General features: G+C 38.9%; 1 protein-coding gene across 4 annotated transcripts in view; it reads right to left on the bottom strand.

Moving 5' to 3' along the window:
- Positions 1–25793, bottom strand: part of Arhgap32 (Rho GTPase activating protein 32) — a 234202-nt gene that overhangs the window by 11082 nt on the left and 197327 nt on the right. For all 4 annotated transcript variants that reach the window (XM_031343500.1, XM_031343498.1, XM_031343499.1 and 1 more), the window contains 8 exons: positions 13601–13750; positions 5596–5698; positions 4761–4905; positions 4297–4379; positions 3622–3729; positions 3205–3350; positions 2407–2602; positions 809–954 (listed from right to left, as the gene is read on the bottom strand). In XM_031343500.1, coding sequence (XP_031199360.1) covers positions 809–954; positions 2407–2602; positions 3205–3350; positions 3622–3729; positions 4297–4379; positions 4761–4905; positions 5596–5698; positions 13601–13750 — 1077 coding nt within the window. The remainder of the gene's footprint in view (positions 1–808; positions 955–2406; positions 2603–3204; positions 3351–3621; positions 3730–4296; positions 4380–4760; positions 4906–5595; positions 5699–13600; positions 13751–25793) is intronic.

The following is a 25793-nucleotide window of genomic DNA, read 5'->3' as shown; positions in this document are numbered from 1 at the left end:
ATCACCCTACCCCCATAAGAACTGACAATGCCAGCCAAAGATGCTAGACATAAAATTCTACCTGAGCTGTAACTGCATACTGGAAGTCATTTTCTCATATTTCTCTATTTAGACTCTGAAGGCAGGGCACTACCTTAATTTTCTTTCTGCAGAGCCAACTAGTCAAAATATCTAACAGGCGGGTAATACATGATTGCAAATGGCATAATGTAAATGAACTGAGCATTACTTCTAATGATATATAAGAGAAAAATGCTACTAGTTTTTCCATCAGAGCACAAGTTTTTAAAAACTACTTTAAAGAGTAATTTGCTCAATAGACATAGATCTGTCTGGTAGAACACAGTACTCCATCGGCTAGTCACATAGGAGAATGACACTGGTGAAAAGAGTTATAAACCTGAAAAGTATGCTGAAACACAGACTTGTCAATTTTAAATGTGTGAAGCTAAAGATCAAGACAAGTACATAACACAGTAGTACTATTACCAGCACTATATAAGCTATGTTACCACAGAGAAGCAATAACACAAATGCACTGCTGGGGAGAGTGTGTGTGTGTGTAACATTTATACAGTTTTCTTAAGAAACTGCATTCTTCTCTATGTGACTGATATTATCTTTATAAGCTGGTGATAATCACACACGCAGACAACCCACCTATGACACATCTATGCATGCTCTATAGTGAGGTGTGTCATGATGGCACTAGGAAGGTACACCCACAGAAGTCAGCAGTGAGGACAGTGGTAGGTGCTGGAAGCCACCAGGCAGTCTACTACCCAGGACAGGGTGGTTCAGTGCTCACCTTTTAAAGCCATGGCTTTCATCTCTGAGGGCTCACTTTCATTACGCTGCAACTTGCGTTTGGAGACAGAAGAGGACTTCCCCAAATTGAAAAAGGAACGCCAGCTGCCAACGGGAGATTTTTTCATCTTATTCTGGGGCCTCTTTCTATGAAACAAAAAGCAGTTTATCAGTACTAATATAACCGATGCTCTATCCCTTCCTACAGAACAAGAAATGAGCACACAGTAGAAAGAATGGAACAGCTAGAGAGGCACGCACAATGGAAGCAGCAGATGAGGCTTCTCCTTCCATGCAGTGCATAGCGCAGTGCAGTTTCTGCAAGGCATGGACGCTAATGTGGGAAGCAACATGAACTACAGCTTCCAGGACCACATGCACGTCAGTCTGAGAAAAAGTGCAAAGACGTTGACAGTATAGAAAAACTGAGGAGAGGGAGAGCAGGGACAGAAGGGAGGGTAGGAATCCAGCATATGAGCAGCTACCTATGTATAGTTAGATGTCCTTAAAAACCAGATAACCACACAAGAAGCTGATGAAATGAAGACCTAAGTTCAACTAATTTCCTTAATACTGTGAAAGTGTGTAAGGAAATCAGGGTTTCACGAAACCCAACCCTACCTACATCCTAATGTATACTTTTTGAATCTCTAATAAAGACATTTGTTCTTTGTAAAACAGAATATGAAAGCAAGGTGCTGAGGATCAACTCAGAAATGAAAAGGAAAGACATGAGCCAACTTCTGGCTTTTTAGTCACAGAAAGAAAATGAAGGTAGAAGATACTCAAAAATGTAAAAAGGAAAATTCTGAGGTTTTATTAGTGTTACATTCTCTAGGGAAACAATATCCTTGTGTTCATGAGCACAGCCAGAAGGCAGCAGAAATATCGAAACTAACTTGCACATATATTCATCTTCCTACAGACCTAGTAAGGGAGTCACACCCTGTTACTAGCATTTCCTTAGAGAAGCAGTGAGGGTAAGACCTCAGAGGGACACCAGCAGGACACACTATAGCGGTCTTCATACTGCTAAGTCTCTGAAACCAAGTGACAACCAAAAACTGTACATTGAAACAAAAATCTCATGCAAGTTTGTGTGGGTCATGCTCACAGCTTCTCTGGGATCATGACAACTTCTGCACTCATCAGAATGCACAGGAGGCTCCAGTTCCTGACCGGGTGGGTCTGAACTGAGGCAGGAGGGTTTGCATGTCTCAGTCACCAGTGAGTCTCTTGCTGGTCAGGAATCAGTGTCAGAGAAGTCACTAAGCATTCACTACTTTCTGAATAAACTATTTCAGCATAACTTATTTCTAAATTCCTAAATCACATTTCTCAAAGAAAAAAGTCAACCTCATGTAATTAATGTGTATCCTCTATATTAGCAATTTTACTCGTACAACTAACTTTTTAAAATTACGCTGTTATAAAGTTTTGCAAGAACAATTTTTATTGGTCCTTATAAAGGATTCAGTATCTATATTCAATTAAGTATTTTTCTACAACTGCCCCAATTTTAATAAAATAGTAAATTGTAAAGCAATCTATTATCTACAGCTATGAAAGCATATTTTAAACAGGACTTAGCTATCTTACCTTTCAAGTGGGAACTCAATGATGGTATGAAACTTCCCTTGAAGTGCAGCAGGCCCTTCTCCTACTTCGATGTACTTATTTTCAGTCACAATGGGAGAGTTGACTTGAGCCTGTGTCCTTGCCTGGGCTTCCTCCAATGTCAGCAGCTTGGTAGATGGAGAAGAGACCAGCAGGGACTTGGGCCTTGACAGGGAAGCTTCAGAGGGAAAGGAAAGGATGTCAGTGTTGCATGTGTGCATCAGTCTCTCCATCCACCTTCACTCTCTACCTAGTGACATGTTGTAACTTTTCTTCAAGGTTTTTCAATAAGTATCACAGTGCTTTATATTTAATGACATCCAAAGCACAGTGAAATTCTGTAACAATCTAATTTAGCTTCTTAAAAGGTACCAGATAAAGGTTATCAGTCAGACATTTTTAGTTTTAGAAGGACATTTTTTCTCTTTCTGCTCTATCTCATAGCTTTATATATACTAATAATGGAAGCAAGAGTTTTTAAAAAAATTTTTTAAATCCTTTTCATTATTTTTTGTGTGGGTGTCCTGCCTGTGTCTGTGCTCTCCTTGCACGCATCCCTATGAAGTGGCAAGGAGGTGTTGGTTCTCCTGGAATTGGAGTTGTAGATGGTTATGAGCCATCATGTGGGTGCTGGAAACAGAACTGGAGTTTGTAACAGATCTGACTTAACTGTCTTCTACCACCTAATTAACACAGTATTAGGTGAAACAATAATTGCAAAGTCCTCCATTCCTTTAGGAACCTGTTCCTGGTAACAAGGGAAAGTCATTGGAGCCATACCTGCCCCTTCCTGCATGACAGCGCTGATTTTGCCACTGAAGAGCACATCCACATGATTGAGGATGAATTCAACAACCACAGACTGAATTCTGACTTCCATGAAAGCTGCTGTCCCACTGAAGCAAGCTGACTCTATCTGCTTTGATCTGTGGGGTGGATGACAGTACCATCAGAGTTGTGAGAGGAGATCTCCTAACGCATAATTCTTTAGTACAGAAGTTACAAAGGCACTCACAGAAGAAATCGTACTTTTACAGTCCCTTAGCTAATACCTAGATGGCTGCTTTAGGGAGATGTTAATACAGTAATAGTTTATTTTACTTGTTAATTTCTTTTCTTGACGAACCATGATGCAAGGCTTTCTTTTTAATTCAAGAAAATGCATTCCTTAATGTTCATAAATCAAATACAAATTACCTCAGCAGGTTTGGTGCCCAAACAATGGCAAGGTTTTTTGCATGCATATTTGTAATGGAGCAATAGTCTGCTAGAAGAGACAGGTGTCTCATCAGGAACTCCAGGGTTCTGGAAAATGAAATACAACATGCTAACTGAAACAGACACTATACAGCAATGTGGAGCTTACTGGCTCGTACGCTTCTGACAGACAACAGGAAAGAGCCTGAACATTTATTTAAAAGCATAAAAACAAGGCATTAACAAACCCAAAGATGGCCTGAGCAATTTCAGGAGCAGCAGGAACAGTACTTGGGCAGACAGTCTACTTTTATAGTGAAGAGCCCACTCAGCTGCAATGTCTTTGTTTTATTTATTTAAACAACCCTATGCATACTGATATTAAATAACTGAGCAGTATATCTTAGCAAGTAAAATAATCAACTTAAACTACACACACACACACACACACATACACACACACACACACACAAAACCTATTAGTCATCTACAACATTTCTGGAACCCTAATTACACAGAGATTAAAACCAATGAAAGATGGTGACCAAAAGACAGTACTATATACATTCTATTATTAGAAACAATCATTTACATATGAGCCACAAAGACCCAGCTGTGCCGAATACAAATCCCAGTCTCTGGCTGCTACTATCTATCTGCCAAGTCATGACTTACCTATAGTGTGGTGGGGGGAGTTGCTGGATGACATCATGGATTTTTATCAACCGTTCTTCATCTGTTGCTGCTGAAACAGCATCCTGTAACAGACACAACCCACCACAGCAGTGAGCTCTGCTAGTCCAAATGGAAGTTCCTCACTTGCAATCTCACTGGGGCAAAGTGAAGCACCAAGAAGGCACACTGTTCCCATAAGCTGTGGCACTCACTTGCCACTGTTAAAAAGCATGCTGGTATTCCATGTCATGCATGCTAAGTTAGTGGCTCCAAGCCAGAAATACGAGAACAACAATTTGAAAACTTCAAAGACCCAAATCACTTAGCTGCTGCCGTTTGTTCAGGGAGTCTTTTGTCAGCACAGAACTAATTCTCACATGAAATTAAACCAAAACACATTATGAATAAACACACAACAAAACTCCATGGAGACCTTGAGAGGATCTATCCCATCCGGTACTCACAGAGAACTTCTCATACAGCTGGTAGGTGAGCAGAGGGTTTGGGAGTTCTCGGAAGTACAGCTTACAGAGGGAGCCCACAGAATGGATGTCTTGAACATAAGGTTCCTTCGTCAGGTCGGGGACATGCTCAGAATCAAATTCATGACTAACCAAGATAGAAGACAAGACAATTACTTTAGTGAAGAGAAGAAAATAATACACCATAGAACAGAAAGCAGAAGTACAAAATGTTCCCCTCTACTTCAGAGTTGCTGTTTCCTTCAAATTATTACATACAACAAGCCAATATTTGGACTTAAACAAATGAGAGGCCATCTTCTGTCAGATATCCATGTGAAATTAAGGACTTCAATATTAAAAGAGAAAACTCTCTAGCCCCAAAGGTTTTACCTTCACTTTAGTGACTTCCTATTTTTTTCAAATCATTACATTTCATTTATTACTTTTGGATTCTGACACACTCGCCAAGGCACATGCATGTAGGTAAGAACACAATTTGGAAATGTGTTCTCTCCTTCCACTTTGTGGGCTCCAGGGTCAACTCAGGTCACAGAACTTAGCAGTGCCTTTACCTGCTGAGCCATCCCACTGGCCTTCTTCCAACATTTCAAAGAGATAAAGTACTACTGACGTACTGAGGAAGTTAGCAAACATGGTTCTGGGACACTACAGATAATGAAATGTCATTTAGGAGGAGAATAACATGGATATTCTTTCCTAGTTTTATCTCAATCATGTTACTGATAGCCATGGTTATCACAGTTGCTGCTTTTGAAATAAGTTTAATTTGCTGAGTTAAATAGGAATAAAAAAAGAAAGTGCTATAGAGTTTTACCGAAGTCTCTGGATATTGGAGGCAACGCCAGAGAGACGATATATCCCATCCACAATGCCATACCTCTCGATGAATGCTGTGCAGCTTTGAAGAACCTGAGGCACTAAAAAGAGTTTTAAAGACAGATTAGTGTTGTTGTTCAGTGTAACAAAAATAATGCTCAAAACATATTAGTGTTCATAAGCAAAGTAAAATTCACAAATCAGTCTGTTATTTAAAAAAAAAAAATCTGTTTATTAAACTCGTATCTACACCTGGCAACTTCTAGCCTGGTTCTGTCTATGTATCATTCACACAGTCTTCAACCACAGACTCTTTTTAGATCAAGTATTTAACCCCAACATGACTACATAGTAAAATAAACAAACAGCAGCTCACTCAATGTTATCCACAGTAAGTGATTTTACAAAGTGCTTGTCCCAACAACATAATTACAAGCACTGTAACCCTCTGCTCCTAAACAAGTTTCTTTGAGCTCTCAGTCAACACAAAGGAATAGCTATTTCAGGCATGTGGGCTATAACAAAAGTTTGAAACTATGTGATAAACTTCTACAACCATTTAAATCTAAGATGGACAACGCTTAGCATTCTTCATTTCCTAATGCAAATTAAACGGCACACAGGCTTCTTAACTGGCCATTTGTTAGTGTCAGTTAAAATCCCTGACAGCAATGTGTGGGAAGACACTGCTTAGTCTGTAAAGAGATACTATATATATACTAAGGGAGAAACACAGTAAATTGAAGGAGGTTAGTGAGACAGGCCAAGCGACTGAGTTCAACTCACAGTATGTTACCACATCATTTCTTTCCTGTAATGGCCTTGTTTTTCTTGTCTTTGGCTGGAGTTATGCAGTCCACTTTCTTTCTTTTTTTTTTCTTTTTTCTTTTCTTTTCTTTTTTTTTTCTTTTTTCGAGACAGGGTTTCTCTGTGTAGCTCTGGCTGTCCTGGATCTCACTCTGTAGACCAGGCTGGCCTCGAACTCAGAAATCCACTTGTCTCTGCCTCCCAAGTGCTGGGATTAAAGGCGTGTGCCACCACTGCCTGGCTTGCAGTCCACTTTCAAATCCTATCGGATACCATATCTTACACTTAAAACCTGAAGGTCCTTGTGATTAAAAATCAAAAAGCAGTAGCAGATAGCACTGAGTACTTTGTATATCAAAGACTAGTCCTTACAGTGTAGACATTTCAAAACTTAACTTTCTTGCTTGATTTCTCGATTCCTTCCTTCCTTCCCTCCCTTTCTCCTTCCTTCTTTCTTTACTTCATGTGTTCTCCCATATGTGCATGCACAAGCACACCATGAGATGTGGAAGTTACAGGACAACTTGGACGGGAACTGGTTCTTTCTTCCCAGCATGTAGATGCTGGGTCAAACTCCGGTCATCAGGCTTTATGGCAAATGCCTTTACTTGATAAGCCATCTCACAAACGTAAATATATAGTCATTTAATTCTCAAAGAAACTCAAAGGGCAAAGTCCTAGTACTACCCCCACTTTATAGTGAAGAGACCACATCTTTAGATATCAGGTTCATGCAGACGCAAGGAGGAACAATATTAGAAATCAGATTCTAATGCAGGTAGTATAAGCGCAGAGTCTCAATGTTTTAAATCACTACAATATACTGCCAAGTGTATAAGACCATTCAACATTTATATTCACCTCTTCCTGTTTTATAGTTCTAGAGCAACTGAAACCCCACCCTTTAATACAACATCCATCCTACAACTCTCCTCCTAACCAGTTTCACCATATAACACTCTATGCTGTTGTTCCAGCAGCTTCAGTGACCACTTCACAGCATACTTATGAGGCCCTTACAAGCAACTCTCCCTATATGGCCACAGAATGGCATCATTTCCAAGTGTTTCTTGATTGTACACCATTACCCCTTCATGACTGTAAAGTTCTTCAAGGTGAAAAAACAAGACAAGCGTCCTCCAACTCTGGGCATTCAGCGCTCAGGAGTACTACCTTCTTGATACAGGTACAAAACCAGCAGGCGATTAACTTGCAGGTGCTCTGGGAGCCAGTTACTTAACAGGGGAGAGGACTTTGGTTTCACGAAGAGCTATAGTCATTTTCAGCTGTGTACTTCTACCTCTAAAACAGTCAGGAACTTTAGTAACAAGAAAGAGATGCTTATGTAGTAGAGAAGAGAGGCACGAGGAACAGTAGGGAGATTTTTTGTGAGTTTCTTAGAAATAATCAGTCTGGTGTGCTAAATATAAAATCATCTTTTAAGAGCTTACTTTCCATTTCCAATACTGTTTTATCAATAGCCTCAATGTCTTCAGTTTTTATTCTATAGACTAGGAATGGAATAAAATTTAGAGTTATGTGGCACTGGAGAAAGTCCTCAGCAGGTAAGAGCACTGGCTACTCTTCTAGAGGTTCAATTCCCACCATCCACATGGTAGCTCACAACTGTCTGTAGTACTTGTTCCAGGAGATCTGACTCCCTCATACAGACACACATGCAGGCAAAACACTAAAAAAAAAAAAATTAGTTACAAAATTGTCACCTATTCCAAATGTATTTGTAGACCACTGGATTAATGAATGTGAATACTTTATAAAGGAAAACTGAACATTAGTTTGTGCACGACATATGCCTGTTGTTTTGCTACTGTATATGCCAGACTAACTAACTCATCTACAAGCTTTGGGGACTCTCCTGTCACCACCGTCTACCTCCCTAGAGCCCCACCTGAGTTCCAGATGTTTAAGCTGCTCACCTGGCTTTTAGGTTGCTCTAGGTCCTCACACAGTGCCTTTATTCACTTACCATTCCCCCAGCTTCTAGCTCTTCCTTAAAGAAGCTTTCCATGGGGCTGAGGATACAACTCAGTGGTTAAAGTGCTTACTACACAAGCATAAGGATCTGAGCTTCACCTCCAAGAATTACATAAAAATTGTGTGTAAGGGTCCACATTTGTGATCCTAACACTGAGCAGGAGAAGATGGGCAGGGATGGGGTGGGATGGGGGGACCTGGGTCTTAATAGCTGGCCAGTTTCAGTGCAAGACCTTGAGTTCATTTGTAGCCATGACTGTAAATTTCTGAAGTCTTGCCTTTGTCCTCCAAGGACTGGGACTACAGGTGTGCAATACCAGTCTGATTTCCAAAGTACTGTACAAAGTACAGTTTCATCCAAAGAGATGAAAGCTAGGCCTACTTGGCGAGCGCCCTGCCAACTGGGCTACATCTCCTACATCTCCTACACCCTGCCAACTGGGCTACATCTCTTACATCTCCTACACCCTACCAACTGGGCTACATCTCTTACATCTCCTACACCCTACCAACTGGGCTACATCTCCTACATCTCCTACACCCTACCAACTGGGCTACATCTCTTACATCTCCTACACCCTGCCAACTGGGCTACATCTCTTACATCTTCTACACCCTGCCAACTGGGCTACATCTCTTACATCTCCTACACCCTACCAACATCTCCTAAATCTCCAGCCCTAATACTTTTGTTCTATATTAAACATAATTTTACATATTTCCTACAAAGTCATCATTATTTTTAATTAGCATTTTCATTTCAAACTTTTGAGGAAATCCTATTTTAAATATGTAAAGAAATAAAAACAAGCCTTCAAGAAAAACAGTAACAGCCAAAAATCTTAGATACTTGAAAATTCCATCCCACCTGACCAGATTTTATAATCAGAGAAATTATGAATAGTGTAATAAAACCTTTTATTTGTCAAAACAAAATGTTATCTTGGTAGCTGTCTTCTATAATGAAGTAGGAAGGGAGGGAGGGAGGGAAAGAGGGAAGGGAAAGAAAGAGAGAGAGAGAAAGAGAGAGAGAGAGAGAAGGAAAGACAAAACTTGTAAGATTCAAGTGAAACTTGCTCAATTGCTGCTGGAAGCTCAGACATGATGGAACAGTCTGGTGGAGTCTCTTATTAATTCTTAATGATTAATCATTATGAGTTATTAATAATTAATGATTGCACCACAACCAAGGCTAGAAAATGGGAAGAGACATAAAAATAAGAAAATAATCTGATCTACAGTTAAGGATGCCCAAATAAATGACAAACTAGTCTAATAGTTGTAGAGAAAATTCTGTTGGCAGATTTTAAACCACCAGTCCTATAAATACCTGTAACTTTTAGTAAGCTCACATTGTAGTAATGCTCTGTCAAACCCTGACCCTAGGGACAACAAAATGAAACATTAACAGAGACAGGTTTGTCAGGCTCCTGCCTGGTCTCTTACACCACCAAGTAAGAGAAGCAGGTAGATCAGCTTTGCCATTCACTCCAAGAGGGAGGTGCTGAAACAGAGGTAACAGGATTACCTCTGTGAGTCTGATCACTCACTGGAGTACAATGCAGACAATGAGTCACTTAGCAAAATATTGCCATAATATGAGTCTCTTTCTCAGAAAAAAAATGCCAGAAATGCAAATATTTAGGGCAAAGACCCTACAGTCAAGTTTTGTTTAAAGACAGGGATATATGCTCAGATATCTTTAGATTTCACTGTACCAACATTAGAATTGTATTCATACATGCCTTACAATGTGCCCACTTTATACCAAGGTTATACACAGTCTTGCACACAGCTCCAAGAACATAAACCTGAGCAGCATGTTACTGTTCTGAATACTGTGGTTAATCATAGCCCGACAGGTAAATAGTTGTATCTGTAGACATATCTATATCTATGCATAGCAATTGTAGAGAAAAGTACATTTATTATGAACAGAAGAGAGCTTCAGGACTGGAAGCTGTACTGAATGAGTCAGCCTGGGCTCAGGACAGCGCTGGGCATCTCTGTGCGTAGAGAATTGTTGCATGGGCTGCACGAAACTCATAAAAATATTTTCTTAGTGAATTAATCTTAGCTACTATAAATTTTTATTTTATAAGTTTATATTTTGACTCTTGGAATCACAGCTAAAACTACAATATAGTATAATTTTCTTCCTTATTCTGAAAGTTTTTTTTCCATTTTTTAATTATTTGATATTTTAAACTTTTTTTTTCAGAAATAAAGGCATAAGCATGTTAGCCCAGTTTAACTCTGGGTCAATATCTTCAGTATCACAGTCTCCACTCGCCATCTACCCCTCTGGAATTGGACAATGCTTTCTGGGATTACTCCGAGGCTCTGCCACAATTGTTCCTGGAGAGCTGTCCATCTGAAGGTCCTCACAGTGGCCAGTCAGGTTTACTTCTCTTCTGCCATAGATGTACCAATAGAAAAGACGACGGAACACTTCCTCTTGGCACTGGGGTAAACTGAGCTTGCTGAGGCCCATGGAAGCTTCAGTGATAAAAGCCTCATCATGAATCTGGGGGTTCCTTTTCCTCCAGACCTTCCTTACTCTTGCTTCTTCTTTAACTGTGCATTTCTGATTGAGTTTCAGTTACTCCACATCTATCCATCCATCAAGAACACCCTCTGTGACTGAGCGCTGCCCTCACCCACACCTCAGGTTAAGGCGTTTGCCAGCTCCACCTCAGCCATGCTGACTTTCACAACTTCCCCTGTCTTGGTAAATCTCCTGAAGCAGAAGGACCTCTCCTATTCACCTTCTAGATGCCATTTAACAAGCTTTGGTGGAGACTCAAGCAAGGTTCTGGTAGCTGAGGGCTTCGATGACAGAACTCTACAGTCTGAGCACACGTCAGCAAGGGGATTCCAGTCATCTCCCCAGCCCAGTCTGTCAGTCTCACTGTCCCTAATAATGCTAAGCTCTCCATTTAAAGTTCATTTACTCTTTCATAATTTCCATTTAAAGTTCATTTACTCTTTCATAATTTCTCTCTCTCCTGTCCCTACATTTTACTTTGATCATAGTCTCCTCACTTTCCTTCTCCTACTAAATCCCTTCGTGTGTGTGTGTGTGTGTGTGTGTGTGTGTGTGTGTGTGTGTGTGTGTAGGTAGCCCTCTGCATTTAATTAGGGTTGTCTACATGAGCATGGAAGGGAGTTATGCCAGGGTATATACCCTTGAGTAACTGCCTATAGCTCCCCAGAGAGGGATGGGCCTTACAAGCCCCTTCACCATTAATGACAAAATGCTAATGAGATCTTTCATAGATAGCTGCTACTGTTGGAATTCATGGGTGCAGCAGCCAGTGTGGATTGTTTCACAGCTCTCTCTGATTAGATCTTATACACTTTCTGCCTTCTAGCCAGTGATGGCCCCTGAGCCTTGGAGGAGGTTATGCAGATATATATTTAGAACTGAGCATCCAACAGACACCTGTTCTCAGCACTTTGACCAGTTTTGAATCTCTACTAAAGCAAAAGTCTCGCAACTAGCATCACTTCATTGTCTTCTCACCATCAGAGCTGACAGAATGCAAGCCTGGCAGGGGGCACAAACATCATGGGTGCCTTCTACCTGCGGAGTCCTTGGTCACTGTACTACTGTTTTCAGATCAAACGACACAGTCTCTTCCTAACCACATTAATGGTGGCTTTTGTACACTTAGAGGCCATAATGAAAAACACAAGGTGAGATTAGATCGAATGAAGGAGAAAATAATCCAGTCAAGAGACACGGTAAATACAAGATGCATGTGAGCAGCTGCCGTCACAGCATACTCTTCTACAGTAACTATTAAATAGAAGTAATGTATTCTACAATAACCAATGAAAGTGTAGAAATGTCACAATGAAACATTTTCTATAATGAAAAATGCTTATTTTAAATAATACAGTTAATATATAATGTAGTAATATTATCACCCATTATAGTTAGTTATCAGGAATTATGTTCATAGTCAAGCCTGCTAGGTTACACTTACAATCCCAGCATGCAGAACAAAGGCAGGAGGAACTTTGGGGCCATCCTGGACTAGATAGGAAGCTGCAGGCTAGCCAGGGCTCACAGAAAGACTCTGTCTCCAAACCAATAAATATCAGGTATATCATTATAATGCTATAGTTTACACTTTCATATAACACCACACCAATGCTATCATAAATACAGACTGAAGCTGGCCTAGACTTTTGTTTGGGAGGCAGGGATGCCGGAGACTAAACTCAGTGCCCGGAATCTATAGTCTGTGCTTACTCTTCTGAAGCCAACAGTCTCACTAGGTGACAGGAAATTTTCAGCTACAATACAGTCTTACTGGACTACTATCATATACACAATCCATCACTGCCCAATACAACAATATGCGGCACACAACCACAATTTATATTGTTATTAATTTAGTTAGTCTAATTGAACAGAGTAAGGAAAAACAATTATACATAATACATAGGTAGCTACATCTTTTTATTTTATACATATTTCTCATCTCCTCTCAAGTTGTACATATAATATCTGAATTTTTTCATGATTATTCTAGCTGTTTTAGAATTGAAAATATACATTTAATTCTTTTAGACTTTAAAATAGTCACTGTGTATATAACTGTATATATATACTGTGTAAACAATATAAAGTCTCAAATCTTAAAAAGATTCTACACATTTATCAAATGAAACAATTAATCTAGATACTAAAGAATACATTTCTAAAATTTTTGTCAACAGTACTTTGGAACTCCTTTCCTTCTGTCCAACCATTCATCCAACTAGTAAATTCTGGACTCCGAATTTAAGGAGAAAGGAATGTAAAGTTTAGTTATAAAGTCTAGGCAGTTGGCTTCAGTATTTTTATAGTCTCACCTATTACCCTCCCACTAAAGAACTGGAACTGAGTGTTTTAGGACATGCACAGCGAAGTTGGCTGAAGAAGTTGCCTGGATGATGTAACAAACCCACAGAGTAAGCATGTCCTACACGCATGCCAGCTCTTCCTACATGACCACAGCACTGCAGGCAAGGCACACTCCGAGACTTCGCTCCACCCAGAACTGAGCTGAGGCTTTGAAGCTAGGCGTCGACTGCTGAACTGAACCACAGCACACACCGTTTACCACATGTGCCAGGTGTCTGGTGAAAGAAAACCAATACAAATGTGTGAGGATCCAATACCGTGAGCTCAAAGACTTTCGTTTTACCTTCAAACCCAGAGTTGAGGAGGTGCTCCCCCAAGTCACAGCCAAACACTCGCTCCTTCAAGATGCCCCGCTGCTTCAGCTTCTGTTTTGTTGGGCGAGACTTCATGAATGTTCGCAAGAAAGTAATGAGCTTACCGTGCTTCTTAGACACTACAAAACAAAAATAAATACATCTCTTAGTTGTGGCAAGGATTGTATTTCAGTTAGCACAAAAACAAACCAATCTTGACAGTCTAACTTCAAGCTAAGCTACTATAAGCATACTTTATAACTGTAGGCATTTATTTATAGACGTTGGTGTACTTTGTCTATTTAATGAGATTGGGAGCAATCCTACGGGGACATTGTATTCTCTGACCTTTAAACCCAGCCGGCCTCCAGCCATCATCTCAGAGCATGCGAGAAGGAACAGAGTTTGGATCCAGCTATTGCATTGGGGATCTTTACAGTGAGAAAGGACTGCAGGAGTGGTATGCCTGTGCTAACAGGCATGGCTAAATATTTTTATTATCTTGTCTGCCGGTGTGACGGGAGCTCAGCGGTGGTAGCAGGTTTGTCATACAATAGAAAGTTGCACAGAAGGACCATGGTGTTTTGTTCCCAAGACAAACAATTTCTCTCTTTTGTGTTCATTGTTAAATTAAGATAACAATGGGCTGGAGTCCCCCATGTGTGATTTGTAACATGTAGCATGCAATGTTTGTGAGCAGCCAAAGCCGGCTTTGTGAAAATGTAACAACACGATCTGCAGTAAATGGGACCCAAATGTTGTGCTTCCTATCAACAGCTCAGCTTTTTCAGAGAAAGAAAGATAATGAAGGAATAAAAATATGAATATATAAGTAAGTGTTTATAATGTATTAATAGTCTATCAAGTAGCAAGGATTTTGCTGTGATCTAGTAGAAATAGGGGAAAGGCATTGTTGTGGAATTGGACCTGTGGCTCACCCCTTTGGCAAGCTACCATAGACTTTAAACAAACATAGAGATGGCACCACTACATACCTTTTCACTTGAACTTTGTACAACTGTGTATGGAATGGTAATCAACTTTTGATATTTCTTAATAAAGACATTGAAAATTAAAAAAAAAAAATTTTTTCACAGCATTTCTACTTCATGGGGTTCAACTGGAGAAAGAAACTACTTTCCTTCCTCTTTTACCAAGAGCAGCCTATGATGGCATAAAGCATTGCCTAAGTTCATAAACTTAAATTCTTTGAAGATTAAGGCAAGAGGTAAAGAAATTAATATTTGGAAAAAATATTTCCATCTATTAATACATCAGAAAGTTAACAGTGAAAGAACTGAAAACAGGCAAATCCCTAGAAGAGTGGTGTCTGCTAAGAAATGCAGCCTGCAGGGAGACTTACTCAACACACAGCTAATACCAGAAGCTCAGAGATCAGCTATGGACTGAAGAGCCTTTCCCAAGCCCTTTCCCTACTCTGTATACATGAATGCTCAAGTCCGATTCATGCCACTACAGACTAGTCAGCAAATCCCAATCTTTTATATTCTGAACAGATGTGGACTACAGAGAAACTCTGTGTTACCTAGAGCCACTCAGAGATGGACCACTCTAGACCGGATCAGATATTAGTTATCCTTCATTTCATCTCATGGGTAACTATTTGCAGATAGAAGTCTTTCTCACAGACTACAAGTGTCCTGGCTAAGCTTTTGTGAGACATGAGTCTTCCTTTGCTTTGCCCAGGAGAATTCTGGGCAAACTGGAGCAAACAGTCACTCTATACTGCAGAAGTTCAACGGATGAATCTGCAGGGTCCCTAAATGTCTAAATTTTAGTTAGAAGCCAGTCATGAAGAACACACTTTTAATTCTAGCACTCAGGAGGCAAAGGCAGATGGATCAAAGTCTCTGAGGCCAGCCTTCTCTGTACAGTGAGTTCTAGACCAGGCAGTGTTACACAGTAAGCCTTACTTTTTACTTAGAATCATCAATATAATTTTGGTACTACCTTTAATGTGCGGTAAGTTTGCAAAAATTACAAACCTTATCTGAAGTTATTTGCTGCAAAATTAAATGGCATGCTCTTAATTTCACCAATATAGTATATTTGATTAAATTTAGAGTCTGTGAGATATACTGCAATAATAGGCTAGTGTGAGTTTATTTCCTCCAGCTGCTAGTAACTTGATTAATTAATTTATAGTTACTACTGTGTTTACAAGTCATGCATAGAAGACAGGACAACTTTGGGAGTCAGTTCTCTCCTTCTTTAGGCAGGCTCTCTCTTATTATTTTTTGCCATATTTTGAATTCAGGATAGTCCTCGAGATTCCAGGTGATTTTCTAGTCTCTGTCTATGTATTCCAGGTTCCAGACATGTACCACATCACCTGGCTTTAAAAAAACAAACAAACAAACAAAAAAAAACCTGTTTACATAAATTTGGATCAACAGGCTTGTGAGGCAAATTCTTTTATCACTGAGCCATATGGTCAGTCTTTTAGCTCCAATATTAGATGAGGATACTGAGGAACAAGATGGAAACTCAACACGCTAGGATTAAATAATTAGAATTCAAAATTAGGCCATTTGCTGATGCTTTTAGCACCTGTATGGTACTACCTAAATGAAGACAGCAAATGTAGGGCATGTAAGACCTTGTTGCCAGACAGACATAAGCTCAAACCCTGGGAATCTCAGAACTGAGAATGGCAGGAATAGAGCTGTTCTTGGCCTACCTCTAACTGCTCTGAAACATGTAACCATAACACTGAGGACCATGGCAATCAGTCAGAATAGCACAAAACCCTTCAGTTCTCCATGCTAATGAGGTATCTAGATAACCCCCCTGAGCATTCAGCCAATGAGCTTCCCTTCCTGGGCATTCCTCCTACAAAAAGTATTTAATCCTGGGTTCACCCTGAGTAAGGTGTATGCATTCACATCTGCCATCAAGTAAAGTTTGGACAAGCAAGGATCTTCTCTTCATCAAAGACTGCCTCAGGGGAGGCCTTCATCTTAAAGAGCCATGCCTAAATCTCCCAGAGAAGGCCTTCTCTCTTCCAGCACCTCCATACTCTACAGGCACTCACTCTGAATCAGATCAAGTTCTGCCCTCAAGCCAGGCTCTGCCTTCTCCTTCATGCCTGGCACAGGGGAGCCATGACCATAAGTGTGGACCCAGGAGCCCCGTTCCTGTCTCCCAGCAATATGCTGGCAGTGCCTGGGTACAGAGGAGACTGGGAACCACAACCTCTCTGTCTTCCCTCCCAGACTGTGGACCACCCATTACAGACTTTGCCTGTGCTCCAGGCACTCCAGAAGAAAAGCAGGGCACAGTACCAAGAAAATGCCAGATTTTTTTTTAAGTGGCTAATAAGGAAATAGGTAGGATGAGGTAAACACAATTTGAGAGCAACGTAACTCCAGCAGACAGGATGGTCAGGGAGAACTTCTCCAAAGAATATCCGGGCGGTGGTGACACACGCCTTTAATCCCTGCACTTGGGAGGCAGAGGCAGGTGGATTTCTGAGTTTGAGGCCAGCCTGGGCTACAGAGTGAGTTCCAGGATAGTCAGGGCTAGACAGAGAAAGCCTGTCTCGAAAAACAAAAACAAAAACAAAAAAAAAGAGTATGTATCAAAGAGACATAAGCTGTGAGAGCTAGTAGAGGGGGGCAGGTATGCAATGTGGTTTCAAATGACAGGCCATAGCAGAGAGTATGGGCTTTATGCCATGGGAACTCACTGACTAGCTCAGTCAATTTAAAACAGGTGATGATGTTAAAAAAACAAAAACAAAAAGCCACCCAGTAGTGTGTTACAAAGCCTAAAGTGGACCAATAAGGACTTGGCTGAATAAATCATTTTACACTCACTTGGAGTCATTGGTTTGCACTTTTGCGGGGAGGGGAGCAAGGAGGCACGGTTGGGGGTATCACTAGGTAGCCCTGGCTGGCCTTAAACTCAATGTGTAGACTGAGCTAGCCTTGAACTCAGAGATGCATCTGCCTCTGTCTCCCAAGTGCATAAGGTATGCACTTCCACACCCAGTCTATGTTTTAATTTTTTAAAAGACTATTTACCGATACTGTATAAGCTCCAGGATAAATTGAATTTGAAAAGTAAGATATATCAGTTTGTTTATCATATAAAAAAACTATTCACACATATGCATGAATATATATACATATATATAGCTAGTTCTTTTTAATTTTTTATTATGCATATTTGTACATGTTGAACTGAGCTCCTCAATAGTAGAAAAGGGAAAATTACCCTTTTTTTCCTTACTAGAAACATCATACTTAGTCATCAATGGGAATTAATTACACACTGAATACCACAACTAATTAATAATGATAGGATGAATTTACAATTATGATCCTTTAACCAAACTCTCAATTACAATAAGCCCCATTATTCAGAGTATAGTCTTTATCCAGCTGGTCTTTCAGGGCGCTGGGCTGTTTTCACCCTACTTCTTGGTGTATTAATGTGGTTTTCTTTCCCACTTAGGGTGAAGAATGTGCACATTTATTTTCGCTAAAACAGGACAAAGTATAATTGACTAAAGGTGCAATAAAGCAAAAAACTGAGCCACGAGAAGATGCCACTAGTGACTCTAGGCCCCACCTGCGTGTGAGGGTGCTGGGAAACAGTGTTGGTAAAAGGGTCCTCCTTGCTTTTACTGTGTGGTCATCCCATTCCTGCTACCTTTTCAGAACCTAACTGATAAATCACATGATATCCACTCCTGCGAGTGGGAGTAGGAGGGGATGGCAGGCTTCCTTCTTAAAATTTATATCCTAGTACAAGGATAAAATAATAGATATTCATGGTAACAGTATATGGATTAATTACATTGGATTAGAAAGTAGTTACTAGAAACTGATAAAATGCTCAAATTAATTATCTCAAATTCAATGCTCTCTCAACAATTCCAAATTGTTCATTTATGTCAGTATTCTTCACTTAAACTTTCTTCCCACTTCTTACATATTAAAATGGCCAAAAGGAACTCACTTTGGATTCAATGTTCCAACCTCTCCCCAATGTTACCAGTTACGCTCTTAAAAGGCAAAAATAAACTCTCAACTCTACTGAAATACTGCTGCTGAAGAAGGTAAAGTTTGCTTGTAGGTGGTTATGTGCTGACACACCCATTCCTAGAGCAGCAGTAACAGTAAAGCAGTAGAGACGCTGTAAAGGTCAAGGTCCACAAAGCAGGCTAAACTAAAGACAATAAAACAATAAAACGTGTAAGAAGTATAAAGTGATACCACTAAAACGAATCACATTTTATATCCAAATTTCCTATTCCAGAATTTAAAATGCAACATAGGTCACAATACTAAATTTTTCCATATCATTTAGCCACAGTGATTTTCTATCTGCAATCTTTTTATAAACCAGGCAAACCTACCAGACCTGTCTTCCTGGTAGTTACAAGCTTTAGCGGTATGACTTAGTCTACTTGCCAAGGTAAATCTTTATGATAGCAATTACCAGTTCATAAGGAGACACTAAAGACAGCCACTTCTGTAGAGTTAGGTGAACCCTGACTTGGAGGCGGGACACCAAGGTCTTTAATTACATGACCATAATTCCCAAACAGTCTCAAAGCCAATTTGAGTTCTCATACTTCACCTAGAGTTCCCTAAATCAGTTCTCATGTATCTATTAGACTAACAAAACAAGTCTGGGCTTGTCATAATTTCTGAATGTGTAATATAAAAGCTGGTGTGTATCTACAAAATGGCCTCAGCATTAAGTTTATTTGAACATTCATTATCTGTAACATTTATAACAAATTCAGAAAGTCAAGCAGGCAAAACGCAAGGCTGGTGGGGAGATATTTTTGGTACACATAGTCTGTGGAGATTGCCCTGATTAAACTGAAGAACTAATGAACTTATAAATGTAAATAAAGCTTGTAATGCTTAAAATCCAGAGGCATTTCACACATTGTATTCTCATTCCTACCTACTACTCTGCTCTCAAACACAGATTAGGTAACATTCAGTAGAAACTCACCAGTGTGGAAGAGAAGCACAGGTAACTACTACATAATATGTAGGCTGTGATAGAACACTCTTTATATCAAGGATTCTAAATCTCAACTGTGTACTCTAAATATTTTCTATTACATAAATATAAAAAGATTTTAATTTTTATTTATAATTTTTTAGGTTTGCTTTTCTTAAGTACAGCAATACATATACATACCATGGAACACACAGTATGAATTTTATCTAGACCATTACTAAACTGCCTTGATAGACGGATATGAAATGCTGTTCTTTGAAAGAAAACCTAAAATATAAATTTTAAGGTCTTCCCTGCAGTGTGACCAACCTACCAGTGTCACATTATGAAAGAAAGCTGACTCTCCCTCTCCCAGCAGCTATCAAATGGCCATGGGGCCTCAGACAGGGTGGGAACTCACACCTTCCTTCCAACTGTGCTCCACACTGGGCTTCTGTCTGGCTTAAGCTCATGCAGACCTTGGGTACACTGTTAAAAGTGTTATAAATTCCTATGTGCAACTGCCCTATTGTGTCCAGAAAACAGTTTCACTGAAGTTATCTACCAAGTTTGGCTCTTACACACCTTCTGCCTCTTCTACTATGATAATCTATGATAGTCCTCAAGCTTTGTTGGGGAGGAATATGACATTTGTGTCCCATTTAGGGAGAGTTCTTTAACTAATATATGAGATGTTTACAGCAACAGGGTCTTACCTTCAAGTGTTGGAAGGCAGCCAAGAGTATTGGCAGCGGCTTGTAATGCTTGGGAGGAGGTAACCTACAGGACCCCTTTGGCCAAGACTTCAAAGAAAAGTAACCTTTCCTGGAACTGGAGTTTATTCACTAGCTTGTGGAATCAAGTTGGACACTGTTCCCACATTGTAGGGAAACTCCATTCAACCTTTTAGTTGGATATCACAAACAGTAATCATTGGGGTAAAGAAGAAAGAGGAGAAGGAAGAGGGGTTTGGAGAAGGAGGAGGAGGAGGAGGAGGAAACAATTCTTCCCCTTCTTCCTCCTCACCACATCTAGTCTTTCCCCTCCTACTCTTCTGCCCTGCCCTCCTGCCTCCAAGTTGGGTTGATTGGAGAAAGTGGATATGGGAGGCGTTCAGACAAAAGAGAGTGAATACAATCAAAATACATATAAAATTCTCTATGAAACTGACATTAAGTTTTTTAGAACCAACTGTAGATACTTACTTTGAAATTTTATACCTAATTTTGCTTATATTGTACAGATGAGTTAAACCAGTGGTTCTCAACCTGTGGATTGCAACCCCTCCAGGGGCTGAACAACCCTTTTACAGGGGTCACCTAAGATCACTGGAAAACGCAGATATTTGAATCACAATTTATAATAGTAGCAAAATTGCAGTTATGAAGTAGCAACAAAAGTAATTTTATGGGTGGGGGTCACCATAACATGATGTACTGTATTAAAGGGTCACAGCACTAGGAAGTGATTGAGAATCACTAAATTAAACAAAGTAATATCTATTCATCATCTAGGTTTTCCAAGCTTAGCATATTGCCATTATTACTTGCCCACATACTTTTTTTCTGTTTCAAATTGAGAAATAAAGCCCTATTGACTGCTGAAGCAATAGGCTCTCCTTAATCCAATTTTCTCTACACGGAAAACCTTTATCTCAAATTTAGTATTTTTCATCTCCACCAGTGTTTTGTACTCAACATATAGTTGTATACAGTTACAAATAATTTAGGTAAGTATGTTGTATGTTTAGAATTGTAGGAATAAAATCATAATATGAAAATTCTATATCATTATATATTTTGTGATTTATCCCTGGTACTTGTGGTTCTTAATCTTTTACTGTACTAATCTTCCCTTTTATGTATAGACAACCATTTCTACTTGCATTATCCTATTGTCACCTAGAGTTTTTATTAGTTTTAATCAATATTGCACTAAGCTACATAAGTGCTTCCCTGGCACAGTGAGAGGCTTCCTCTGGCACCTATCTTCAGAAACATTTTTCTGCAAAGTATACTGCTGCTATACAACTTTCCTTAAAGTTTACCAGAGGCATCTCTAGAATGACAGTCCCTAATACTGCACTGCTACTGCACTTGCACGGATGTACATGCCCATTCCTCATACCTATGGCCTACTCTGTTTCTTTCTTCAATCTCATGAATACCACACTGAACTTGACTTTAACATGCACTCCTGTGGTTGCTAGTTTAGTAGGCATTTGGCTTTACTAGTGATTCAGATTCCTCTTTAGTGAAATAACTTATTTTTTGTTTTATTGTATTTTTCTTACTAATAGGTATTGATTCTTTTATAACCTGAAAGCAAATGTCCGTTGAATATGTCACATAAAAATCTTTACCATATCTGTACTTTGTTTCTTATTGGACAAATTAAAGCATGTCTTTAGATATAACACCAATACTTTATGGTGTTTTTCTTCATCCCAAGTCATAAACATACTGTATGATTTCCCACATAAAAATTCAGCACTTCACATTTAGTGTTCTCTTTCATATATATTATCAATTATTCTATTACCTTTAATTAAATACTCCTGTATCTACTAATTTGTAAAGTTTTGTAAAAAGATGCACAGTAACTTCTGTGAATTCACTTGCCATCAGTATTGATTTTTTTTGTAGTACTTAATAAAAATAACTCCTTTCACTTATTCTTACCTCTTCAAACCTGCTCTGTGTCTGTAGTCCTATACTCTTTCATAGGTATCTGAGAATCAACTTCTCAGGGTGAAAACCTTTGGAAATGTCGTTGAATCTGTCACAATTATAGATTATTTTGGAGAAAAACAAACTAGTTGAACTACAATGTTGAGTCTCCTAAGATATGAACAAAATCCTTTCCTCCCTTTACTGAGGGTCCTTCTATATCCTTCAAGTACTTTTCCTAGAAGTTCTTACATATTTTCTGTTAGAGCTAATCTCAGAAATGTTACAATGTTTTTGTTTCTATTCTAAATTGTAACCTTTTTCTAAACTATATCCTCTAATAATCTCATGTAGAAAATTAACATAGTTTGGAATAATAATGTTTCTAAAGTTCCAAACTTGCCTCTGTGCTAGCTGCATGAGTGTGGATAAACTATAATTCTTCATCTATAAAACATTAACAATAGTAAGTATGTAATAGGATTTTTGTCACAACTGAACAATTTGTAAGTCTAAAACACGGATTGCTAAGCAGAAAACTTAACAAACATTATCTTTTATTCAACAGCCATGCTGACCCCATTATTTCTTAAAGATTCATTTATTTTCTTATTTGTGTGTGTGTGTGTGTGTGTGTGTGTGTATCATGTGTGTAGAGTTCTTGTGGAGACCAGAAGAGGGACTCAGTTCCCCCTAGAACTGGAGGAGGAGGTGGCTTTGAGCTGACCAACACGAGTGCACAGAATCAAAGTCAGGTCTCTTTAAGAGCAGGACTCTCAACTGCTGAGCCAACACTCTAGCCCAGCTTCTGTTATTGAAATAATTTGACAGTACTCTCCTCTAGACTGACAGACATAAAATCTGGATTTGATTCTTCCATTCCAGTCCTCTCATTTGTTTCTAATTTAAGTGAATCTCTAAGAAATGTTTATGCTAAATATGAGTGAGGGGATGGGGGGTAAAATAAGAGTAAGGTCGCCTGAAAGTCAGAAGGAGTCATACTACTAAGTATCTACCTAAAACAACAATGAACAAACAAACGAACAGACAAAGACAATACCTGCAAGTGTGCTTATAACTACACATAACACAGCTTAAATGAAATTCATATCTGGGCTGCCAATGCTCCCTCCAAAGGCCAAAGACAATAATGATATAATTATATTATAATCTTAAAAAAAATTAAAGAAAGGGCTGGAGAGATGGCTCAGCAGTTAAGAGCACTGACTGCTCTTCCAAAGGTCCTGAGTTCAATTCCTAGCAATCACATGGTGTCTCACAACCATCTGTAATGGGGATCCGATGCCCTCTTCTGGTGTGTCTGAAGACAGCGACAGTATACCCACATACATGAAATAAATAAATCTAAAAAAAAAAAAAAAAAAATTAAAGAAATTCTGTTTTTACATGGCTATCTTGCTCCTGGTTTTAATCTGGTTCCACCGCCCACCCCCATTTTTTCGAGACAGGGTTTTCTCTGTGTAGCTCTGGCTGTCCTGGAACTCACTCTGTAGACCAGGCTGTCCTCGAACTCAGAAATCCACCTGCCTCTGCCTCTGGCTCCCAAGTGCTGGGATTAGAGGTGTGCGCCACCACCGTCCGGCTAATCTGGTTGTTTCTTACATCTCACCATTAAGAATAACATTGGGATTTTGAGTAGGAACCACAAATATGAAGAACTTCCCTGCTCCTAATTGATAAGAATTATAAAATAAATGTGTGATCACTTTTACCAGGAGATTTTCTATATCTACTAAGATGATTTTTAGTTGTCTTGTTTCATAATTTTAAAATAATGAAAGTGGTGAATTAAATTCAAAACCCCTTTGAGAGCCTTGTATGACTTTCCATATTATTTTAAGGTAAAGAGACCAGATGGAGGAGAGTCAGAATTTAACAACTGCAGCCGGAAGCCATATTAAGTCTTTCTGATGAATTCAAATAAATATTATAAGCAAATTTTTATAAGATGACCATTAGGACTAGTTTGGTTTTTTTGTTTTGTTTTGGTTTTTTTTTTTTCTTGTATAAAAAAAAAGACACACAAAGGGATTTTATTGTGACAGCCTAAACAAGGACTTCCAAATGTAAGGTTGCTGATGTATCAAATGACAGCAAAGAAGCAAGAAGGATTTTCATATATTCTCTTAAATAGCTCAAAGGGAGACAGGCAAGAACTGTGAAAATTAACTTATTTTTTGCATGTATTGATGTATAATCTTAAAGAACATTTGGAAAACAAAAGCGATCACTTTGAGTAAGGTCAGCACTTAATGAGTGTGACAAGGAAATATTGATACAAATGAAACTCCCTTCTGCAAATAATGGACTCACAGATTATGTGTAAGTCATTTGAATAGTAGCTTGACAAATCTCTAAACGACGCTTTCTCAATGGTTGAGCAAGATTCTCATCTGTGACTCAAGTATTAAAGGAAATCAACTAAAAAAGCTTCTAGTAACTGAAATACAGAATTTTAAAAACCATCTTTCTCTTAAACTACTGAAAACATTTCATATCAAGTTCTAAGGATGGATAATGATGTAACAGACTCCTTTGCATCATCATTGAGTCCATTACTAAAATCAAGTACGAATTAGTGAGGGCCTGGGAAGGAAGATTTTACCCTATAGTTCAGGGTGGAAAGATCCCCCTGCCTGAGCTCCTGAGGGCTAGAATTACAGAGTCAATTTCACTAACATTCTACAGAGCATAGTAAAGGTGTTACTTGCAGATGAAACACAGAGTTAAGTTTTTATTAAGGAATAACCAAGACATTCTATCCCTGACTCTATTCTTCTGTCTAGAAATGTTCTGGTCTACTGTTTCTCTTTCTCTGACACTCTGTACAGGTCTGTTCCTGGTCCTGTAAGACAATATGCAGGAAAAGAAATCCTTAACCAGTTATAATTACAGAACAACAAATGTTCATGGAATGCTTACTATGTGTTAGGATCTTAGAGATATTAATGTTTGATTTGTTTTTTATTAGCATTGCATTCTAAATGAGTTACATATATCTAATCACTATTACACTCTTAGAAGTTTATATTTAGGGCTGGAGAGATGGCTCAGAGGTTAAGAGCACTGACTGCTCTTCCAGAGGTCCTGAGTTCAATTCCCAGCAACCACATGGTGGCTCACAATTATCTGTAAAGCATCAGATGCCCTCTTCTGGTGTGTCTGAAGACAGCAACAGTGTACTCACAAACATAAAATAAACAAATCTTAAAAAAAAAAAAAAAAGAAGTTTATATTCAGACAGAAATATTAAGTAGAATGGTTACTTCCCCATTATGTGCTATGTCAAGGGTTATAAGAACATTGGCATTAATGCCTTTCCTCTTTTCTACATATCCAGCAATATATTATCAATATAACCTAGCACTCGTATTTCAGGTCTCTTCAGTTTCTTTGGTACTATTCTGTATCTACATAATTGGCACTCAGTTAAAATGCTAGTCATCCTATTTGAATATTTTAAAATACATATTTGAGCCAATAACCTAGGAATTTAAAGTTTTTC

The sequence above is a fragment of the Mastomys coucha genome, unplaced genomic scaffold (assembly GCF_008632895.1).
Source record: "Mastomys coucha isolate ucsf_1 unplaced genomic scaffold, UCSF_Mcou_1 pScaffold23, whole genome shotgun sequence".
Lineage (NCBI taxonomy): Eukaryota > Metazoa > Chordata > Mammalia > Rodentia > Muridae > Mastomys > Mastomys coucha.
The sequence above is the reverse complement of the archived record's forward strand: the minus strand, read 5'-3'. Positions and strand labels throughout refer to the sequence as shown.